The sequence below is a fragment of the Vanessa cardui genome, chromosome 9 (assembly GCF_905220365.1).
Source record: "Vanessa cardui chromosome 9, ilVanCard2.1, whole genome shotgun sequence".
NCBI classification, from domain to species: domain Eukaryota; kingdom Metazoa; phylum Arthropoda; class Insecta; order Lepidoptera; family Nymphalidae; genus Vanessa; species Vanessa cardui.
Window position 1 is genome coordinate 5,526,139 of NC_061131.1, and position 10,314 is coordinate 5,536,452.

The following is a 10,314-nucleotide window of genomic DNA, read 5'->3' on the forward strand; positions in this document are numbered from 1 at the left end:
TATTACATCAGATCCGATCAGATTTTTCAGTCCCCTTATCAATACCCTAAAAAAAGAGGAATGTCAAACAAGGTTTAGTACTTTTCAGAGCGCCAATTTTCCGTAAAAAGCTTACAGTTTTTGAAATTTAAATTATATTGTAAAATCATATGCAATATGCATTACTTAATAGGTAAGAATATATTTGCGAGGTAAGAAGTCGTAAAAGTTTAACTGTAATACTTTTATTTCATTATTTATTTCATTGGGTCAGATAATATACCTTTGGCTCTTGGTAGACTTACCTTCGTATTTGCGTCCTTAGAATAGTGAATGTCCTATATCAAACGGATGTTTTTATACGAATAGTATATTGAAAAAAAAAATGCTTTCAGCGCCTGCAATGCTTTTAAAACAATTTAAAAAAATACTGTATAAAACAAAGTCGCTAACCAGCTTGAAAACAATACCTACGGTGTTTCAACTCTGTCCCGGTATATGCCATGGTATGCCGCTGTCTCTCCCTGTGTATATCTAATGCCTTAAAATTACGCAACGGATTTTGATACGGTTTTTCAAATAGGTAGAGTGATTCGAGAAAAAGGTTTTTGTATATAATACATTGACAATATAGTAAAGAAACACACTAAATTCCGTAGTATATTTAGTGTCATTATTGCACACGTGTAAAGCCGGGGCGGGTCGCTAGTTAGTAATATTTATGGTTTATACGTATAATCATTTTATATGGGTTATAACCTATTTATTCACGTAGGCGCGCCCCTCCACTTCAAATTAATATCTGAAACCATTAGTATGAGTGAGTGACGCTTGGGCTTACAAGATGTCTTGGCATTCATGAGATGGCGAAAGAAAGAAAAAAATACAAATTATATATTTGTTAAGTTTATTTTATTAAAATTTGGATTAATTTAACGCGGAGGGGCGCGGCGTGAAAAGACTATATACATTATAGACATTAACTATTTTCATTAGTATTTTTGTAACTCTTAGCTTTTTTAACTTTGAATTAAAGTATGAGTATGTTAATGAGGAGCGACTTCTTCTGGCCCGGGAGCTCATGACACTCAAAAGAAGAAGTCAACCTTTGAGATGTTATTGTACTGTCTTGGTAATTGATGAAATAAACATTTATTATTTAATTATTATTACATATTTATATTAGAAAGAAATATTTTATTACTGTAATTTAAAGTAAGCTGTTGTATTGCAAAAGAAGACAGATCAGTATAACAGAGTTGAAACACAGTAGGTATTGTTTTTCAACCGACTTCAAAAAGGAGGAGGTTATCAATTCGTCTGTATTTATTATTTTTTTTTATGTTTGTTACCTCATAACTTTTCAGTGGGTGGACCGATTTTGATAATTTTTTTTTGTTTTAAAGGTAGTGCTTCCCGTGGGGTCCCATTTTAATTTTATTTTTTTCCGATGATGGTATCCGTATGAAAACGACATAAGTCTTAAATTTGCATTATGTATATGCGCGACAAAAAGGTGAATAACTGAAAATCACGTTAATCAATTTTGATATTTCTTTTTTTATTATAAAATATATACTTCAAGGGTAGTTTGGTGAAAGTTTGGTAAGGTTCTGAGCATAGGATCCATGACAAAGTAACGGAACGGAAGGAAACGGAACAATTCTGAGGAGCACGTTAGCGATACTCGGTCGAAACTTTTATTTATAGGTTATTTGGATATTTGAGTCACCTTCCGTAATGTGGTTATGTTTATGTAATTAACATAGTCAAATATTATAATCAACTAGCTACCTACCCCGGCTTCGCACGGGTGCAATACTGATACTAGATATAGGTACTACAGAATTTGTTTATTTACGACATCACATTGCAAACTTCTAAAATTATCAGTGTTTCTTTACTATATTGTTCATGTATTATATACACAAACCTTCCCCTTGAATCACACTATCTATTAAAAAAAAAACCGCATCAAAATCCGTTGCGTAGATTTAAAGATATAGGGACAGAGAAAGCGACTTAGTTTTATACTATGTAGTGATAGAACTCCTATACGGCTCACAGTTAGGGTACGATATGGGGCAGAATTTCTTACTATCTTTAATCAAATTTTGTGTATGTGATGTGATGTCATATGATGTACGACATATATTAGCTCTTTTTCAAAGTTTTTTTGTTGAGGTCGATTACAGCTCTTTTGAGGGATCCTTGTAGTTTATGTTTCCTTTGAAATTGTCCTCGAAGTAGTTTCTGACTCATATACATAAACGGAACGCTTAATCTATCCATATTAAGAAAAATTAGTTTGTCTACATCAGCTTCACTTAAAATCAAAGAATAAATAAAATTTTAACAAAAAGAAAAACCGACTTCAAATAAAACACTATTTTAAAACAAATAAAAATGCACAAAAAAGTAATAAAAATAATTGCGTATTCGACGTATTTTTAAGAGTTCTCCTAAGTAAAATGAAATGAAAAATATTAGACTACTTAAAAGTCGATTTACGATTATATAATGTAGTTATAATTATTGCTATATTTGGAGTCGGTGTCAGCCAAGAAAACCCTACAGTATATCTATCAAAAAACAATACGAGAATACTTTAACAAATATGTTTTTTAGAAATTACCTTTTATACAATAATATACTGGATCAATCAAGGGGCTCGTATCTCTTCTTTCTTTAGATTGTTGGGGCAAGGGCACCGTGGCTGACACCAACTTCAAATATAACAATAACTATAACTACGTTATATAATCGTAAATCGACTTTTAAGTAGTCTAATATTTTTCATTTCATTTTACTTAGGAGAACTCTTAAAAATACGTCGAATACGTAATTATTTTTATTACTTTTTTGTGCATTTTTATTTGTTTTAAAATAGAGTTTTGTTTGAAGTCGGTTTTTCTTTTTGTTAAAATTTTATTTATAAGCTGATCCCTTTACGATGCCGATGCATGTTTGGTTTTTTTGTATACTTCCTAATAACGTTAACGAATTATTTGTTGAATTATACCATTATAACTTTACGTAGAAATTTTATTGAAGTATAATATATGCAAATACATAATTCTTAGAATCCTTTGGTGCGAAAAACTACAGTAAATTTTGAACGAAAAGTTACTCTGCCCTGAATAAACAGCGTCTTATAAGATATGAGAGGAATTTTGTAATTACGAAGAGACTTGGAAGTGATGGCAAAATGTAACACAGATAACATAAGCGTTTCGCGTTATTTGTAACGTGACGGCTGCTTTGTTACTCGAGAAAAACTTAGGCTACTATCACACTAGGCAGTCGTCCAATATAGACCCATTTTGGAAGTCATTTAAACAGACAATGGTGGGTAACATAGGTAATACCATTGCTCCAATAAAAAACAAAATAACAATGGCTTGGTTTCTCTCATTATTTAAGACGATATTTTCTATTTTTTTTATTTCGAGTTTACGGCATAGCTATCTACTTGTCCATAAATAAATTATTTCCCGCAATGTTTACGGACTTGAAACAATACTCGTTATTGGAAAAACTGTGTCGTAAATCCGTCACACGAAGATACATAGGATCTTAGTGTGGCGGGTCCTTTATGATAGCGTTATATATTTGTTACCTCAGGGATTAAAAATTTGAATAATTTTATATTTCACGTACTTTATTTATTAGGTTAATAATACAACAATTCTTAAAATACATTTCAACTTTTTATTCTTTAGGTAGGTCTATTATCATCTATTAAAAAAAACGTATTTTTTTAAATAAATTTAAAGTTATCCCTACTCTTTTCCAATCCATCTTTATCATCTACTAACATGGTCAATATTACTCAAATCTCCATACTCTTTTATAGATGTATATGTATTTTTATTGGAATTATATCTACCGTAAAGAGCTACAGAAATAGAGAAAATAAATGTACGACATCGAGGACGGAAATAAATAAATGAGCTTTTAGTAAGTACTTCGATTTAATAAATTATTAACTGATGTCTTTGAAACGCTTCCAACAAATACAAGATTGTCATTTAAAATGCTTAAAGTCTATCTAGGTTTATCTGACTAGTGATTTAATAAACATTTCTTTAGCTTCGCTTGACGTGCGGTACGTCGGAAGGCGGTAGTTTGTGTTTAAAGGATGTTGCGGTGACACTAAGATGGCGTCGTTTCCGCCTTTAGTGTTTATGTATAAAGCATTTGCGCTCATTGCATTCTAATTCACGTTACTGTTTTATAAAATTTGTTTATTTTATTAATAGTCATTTGTAATTATTATATATTTTTATAATTACTTTGATTTCATTCTATTGTATATGAAATCATTACATTGTAAAAATCAAACTCGCTCACCGTTGTCTGTCCCTATGTATGCTTGAATCTTTAAAACTACGCAACGGATTTTAATGCGTTTTTTTTATAAACTGAGTAATTTAATAGGAAGGTTTTTGTATATGTTTTTGATACATGTATTATATAGTAAAGAAGTAAAAAAAATAGTATGTTTAGTATAAGAATTGCACGGGGCGGGCTACTAATGAATTTGTTTTACAATGCCTAACTCGAAAACACCTACATTATCATACATGAATATTACCTATATCAGGAGACGTAGCGTTTTTTGGAGTATTTAGTACACTATACTTACTGTTGCCTGTTTTACCCGCTTTAAATGAAATACATGACAAGCATGAATAGTATATTTTTGTAGTTTCATATTATATTAAAACTACTATTGCCTAATAAATAAAAAAATGGTGGTCAAAATTTGTTGAGTTATAATGTCAACAAATATTTAGCAGCAACCTGGATTTAGGAATTTGGCAGTGTGACACTCTCGTGCTTACGCATAGAAATTAAAACCCCTAGTCATGCAGTGTTCTCTCTCTCTTTAATTTCGAAGAGTACTTCTATTGGATTAAAGACATGGTAATGGAGATGCTACGTTTGTGCAGATACATCTTTAAAACATTTTTTTTAGTTATCATTATATTTCTAGCTCTACGTTGTCCATAACTTGATGTTCATTTCTTAATTTGTATTTTTTTCATTTTAGTTGCCGGCATGTATTTTATTGCCAGAGAGCATCACGATTAAGGCTATTATTAGATTTTTTTTGTTTTTGTTGGAAATATAATGATAATTAAAATTATTACTTTTGCGTTATATAATGTCCGCAGAAAGAGATTCTTCATGATTGGCTGTAGCCCAATATTGGCTAAGAGGATGCTTCCATAGTACCACTACAATAAATATCAGAAATGACACGAATCTTCTTTATAAAAACATTTTTCTTTCTATTCGATAAGAGTCGAACAACAATGTTTAATAGTATTGGAATGAAATACAAACAGTTTAATTGGAAATGTCTGTCTAATCAGGATGCCTCGCTACTGTGTGTACATTTAATTTAAACACGATACGCTTGTAGGTTTCGTTAATGGAAATTGTCGTTCGAGTACCCTGATATTGAATCAACAGGTGCCGAGTGTAAGAAAGAAATTAATACGTATTAAAATCACTGTGAGCGTTTAGCATTAAACTTATGTATGTACATAGTTTGGCTTTACACACTATTAGATAGAGTGGGGAAGGTGGTGGTCACCATATGCCTTTTTCTTTATTTATAACTTTTAATTATGTGCAAATTGAATGATCGCTTGAGTAGTTGAGACATTTTTAACTTTGCCGTTTCGTAAATTCAAATCGTTTATAAAAAATACAATGGTAAAAAAGGTATATTATTTGATACAAGATTTTATAGATGATAAGAAGGGTGGAATTAATACCTGTTTACTTCCAGGCAGGATACATTACATACATATATAATTGTATTTAACTAATATGATTGTATTTTTTAAATGTTGCAAAAGAGTAACTACTGAGTTTCTTGCCGGTTCTTCTCGGTAGAATCTACTTTCCTAACCAGTGGTAGCTTCACTTAATTGTTAAATGACGATTCAAAAGTGCTTGTAAAAGCCCACTTGAATAAAGTTTATTTTAATTTTGATTTCGATTGTGTAACAAACAAACAATCTCATTTGCGCATTAGTTAGGATGTAATTAGTTCCTGCAACGATACGGCGGTATATTATGGATGAAAAATAATATCTTAGCCGAAGTGACATTTACAGGGTGTTACTTGAACATCTTGGAAAGTTTAAACATTATGAGAGGTCATGTTAACAGCTAACACGTGTTTGTGTAGGTACGATCACGATCTCATTACGTATTTGTTATCTTAATGTTATTTATAAGTATAACACGCTATGACTGACCTTTGACATAGATTAGTACTTGCTGAGTTGACTTGACATCTTAGCACACCGAGTTTCGTCTGATAACATTTGTGCGAGAAAATAAAAATAGAGGCATTTTTTTTTTCGATGTTTTTAAAAAAATCTAAATATAATTTGAATTGAAATAATAATATTTAGTACGGCTTTAATTTTTTAAATACGTTTTTATTTGAAATAACATTTATTACATAGTATAATTATTGATTCGGTTATCGACACCGTATTGAGGGACTCTGGGACTGCCGTCAATTCTCGTGGCGTGCGGCGAGCTGGTACTGCCTGGTACGAAAAAAACAAAAGGCGGTGGATTTTGAACGGGCTGGGCAGAAGAAAGCTACATTGGAGGATGGGCGGTAAAAGGATAATTATATACAATAAGCGGATAAATAATATATGTATCGATTGGTAAATTAATATAGTGACATAAATTAATGTTATGTGAGTAGTTTTATTACACTTTAATATTGAAATATTGTATATTTAGCTTCAAGATGTTTTATATGAAAAGATAAATTTACGTATAATTTATGGATGAAATATAAGTAAATTTTGTGACGGACGTTCAAACAGTCGGTGAGATTTCATATTAAATAGTTAGCGGCAACGCTGTATGCACTTATATTGTTTTCTCAACGCGTTTTCTAAGCTAGCTCATTGATAACCGTTGCTTATATATAGTGAGTCGTCAATTGTTACTATTTCTCAGTTTATTTTTGATTCATCTGATTATAAACAATATTCATCGAGCAATCAACTTTAGTTATAATCAGACTGGGTGAGTAACTCTATAGCCGCGCAGTATGCATTATAGATTTACAGTGGAATTTTTCGATATCTAATTATATTTCGATATAAATGAAATTATTTTAAATTTTTAATACTTACTCAAATTAAATTATATACTACAAATTATAACTATTTTGTCCTCAAAATTTCATTCATAATTGTCATTATGATGTTTAATGATGCATCTTTATGTTTTACAGATACAAAAATGTTACATCCAAAGGTATTGGTCTTGATATTTTCATGTTCAGTATTATCGTGCCTAGCGGGAGACATCGTGATAGCTCCTAAAGAAGACCAATGTAGAACATTTATATCTTGTTCGTCGTGTATCTCTAAGAGCACTTGCACATGGTGTGTCACCAAAAGTTTATGTACGAAGCAACTTTGCGGAAATGACAACGTCATATATCCGCCACAAATTCCCGCTCTCATGTCTGGACCAGACTTTTGCCCTCGGGTTGCAGAAGCGAAAGAACTAACATTTGCAAGCGGTCAAAAAGATATCATAACGGTGAAAATAACGCAAATATATCTCTACATGGCTTTCACGCCGTGGAAGTGCGAGGTTAATTTAAATGGCGAAGATGTTGTGCTACAGGCGGTTTTGATTGGAGACACTGTCTACTGCGAGTCATTTGAAATAACAAACAAATCTGAGGAGCCTTATATCGACGGTAATGTGAAGGTTTTATGGAATTACAATAAGGCTTTCGACGGATCGCTCCCTTTTAAAGTTTGCCGATGCGATTTAGAGCCGAATTGTGTCGCTTGTAAAAACGGAGAAAAATAGAGGATCGTGCAGCGCCTAAAGAAATAAAACGTTTTGTGAACAGAGCTGCCTTCATTGAAAAAAGTTTTTACAGGAACGTAAAAAGAGCAACGGAACAATACGTTAAAGTAATTGTATATTCTTGTGAAAATGAGATTAAATGTTATTAACACATATTTTAGTATCTTTTTTAAATATAATTCACATTTGTGTCTAATTTATTAGATCATGGTATCATAATTCAATTACTTTAAAAGTCCTCCATTTATTATATTTAAAGGATAACAATACAAAATACACATTTCATTCATTAGCTAATTAAAAATGTATTAAGCCGCTTTAATATAGTGATTGTAGTTTCTGTCTGATAAAATACAATGAATAATAAATATAAATATACAAGTAGTATACATACACATACGCTTATAATTTGAGTAAGTCCGGTCGATAAACGAAGTATGTTATATTTAAATTTTAAATGTAAGGATACTTTCCGAGTATTCAATATGTATATTTGGTTCATCTCGTGCTCTATGGTAAAGAAAAATAACACGAGAAACTTAGATATGTCGGAAGAAATTTCAACACATGTATATTCAAGAGCTCAAAGTGAAAGAGCGTGGTGAAGCTTCGAATTCCTACTTTTGCGGAACAGCGGGACATTTACGGGTTGTCATGTCACGGTATTATGAATAACTGGTTTCATTCATTTTTTTATGTTATAGGTTAGCGGACGAGCATATGGGCCACCTGATGGTAAGTGGTCACCATCATCCATAGACAATGACGCTGTAAGAAGTATTAACTATTCCTTACGTCGTCAATGTGCCACCAACCTTGGGAACTAAGATGTCAAGTCCCTTGTTCCTGTAGTTACACTGGCTCACTCACCCTTCAAACCGGAACACAACAATACTGAGACCTGTTATTTGGCTGTAGAATGACTGATGAGTGGTGGTACCCAGACGAGCTTGCACAATGTCTTACCACCAAGTGGTTGATGGTTTTTCTTATTAAATGCTGGTAGTCGCCGGCGGCTTCGCTCGCGTTTTAGGGTGATGGTTGTCATTTCTTAGGCAAAAGAAGTAGTCTATTTACTTTCTTGAAGTTCATATTTGCTCCATACCAAATTGTTTGCAATTAGGTTCAGCGATTTGGTCGTGAAAGAGCGACGGACAGACAGACCGACGGAATTACTTTTGTTTATATATAATATCAATATTGATTTCTTCAAAAAATACATTTGTCTTGGTTTATTATTAAAAAAAAAACATTTTAAATCGATATCAATGTATCATGAAAGATCTTTAAATATTATTTTGTATAAAGATCATAGTTAATTGAAATTTAAAGATATCGATTTGAAGTTACGGTATTGTATAGAAAAGTTAAGCCACAATCGTTTTCGATCGCATTATAAAGTGAAGGCTCAAAATGTTACATATTCGTGAAAATGACGTTCTAACAACATGAAAATTGAAAAATGATTATAGTTCACATGCTGTCTTCCATTCGAAACTCGCTTTATTCGTGAAGCGCATCAAGCTCGTGAAAATACCTTATAATCGGTTTAGTAGTTCAGAACTGTCATACTGTCAAAGAAAATGGCTGGTAAGTGAGATATTGTAGGATATCATCGTGTAGCACTGAAAAGTAACATATACGTAATATACACACGTGTTAAACGTTTAAAATGTATCTATATCCGTTCATATCAGTCAATTTGGTGATTTTAATTTTTAAATGTGCTTTTAAGCATTGTTATGTTGGCTGGCAAACTTGAGTTTTGTAAAACTACTTAATGCTTTTATGACCATGTTTAATTATTAATTATTTATTAATAGTAAAGTAGTAAGTAACAGCCTATAAATTTCCCACTGCTGGGCTAATGGCCTCCTCTCCCATTAAGGAGAGGGCTTGGAACATATTCCACCACGTTGTTCCAATGCGGGTTGGTGGAATGCACATGTGGCAGAATTTCCATGAAATTTGACACATTCAGGTTTTCTCACGATGTTTTCCTTCACCGTCGAGCACGAGATGAATTATAAACACAAATTAAGCACAAATATGTTTGAACCCGAAATCATCGGTTAAGATGCACGTGTTCTAACCACTGGGCCATCTCGGCTCTCTTTTTTTTAATTTATTAATAAATTATTATTAATTAACTAAACGGTCTTGACTATGGATTTTATGATGATAAATAATTTAGAAATTGTACACAAAATTTAATGAAAATTGCGGATTAAAATTAATCTGGCTAAACAAATTGGCAAACGATGTTTGCTATTATATTGTTTTAACAATCAAAATCGAAAAGAAAAATTATAATTGAAATGTCATAAATTATAAATAAAACATACAATTATTTTCGATTTAAAAATTAAGACAATTAAGTAAACTTAAACATTAATTTACTAATAGACCAAAGAGCAGAGATTACATTTTTAATGAAGCAACGGCGCTCACTTTGAG

General features: G+C 31.8%; 1 protein-coding gene across 1 annotated transcript; it reads left to right on the plus strand.

Annotated features, from left to right (window-relative positions):
* Nucleotides 1-6,947: 6,947 nt before the first annotated feature.
* LOC124532511 lies at nucleotides 6,948-8,012 on the plus strand. The gene is made up of 2 exons (XM_047107427.1): nucleotides 6,948-7,053; nucleotides 7,265-8,012. The coding sequence occupies exon 2, from the start codon at nucleotides 7,273-7,275 to the stop codon at nucleotides 7,855-7,857; it is 585 nt and encodes a 194-aa protein (XP_046963383.1). The 5' UTR covers nucleotides 6,948-7,053; nucleotides 7,265-7,272; the 3' UTR covers nucleotides 7,858-8,012.
* Nucleotides 8,013-10,314: the final 2,302 nt, after the last annotated feature.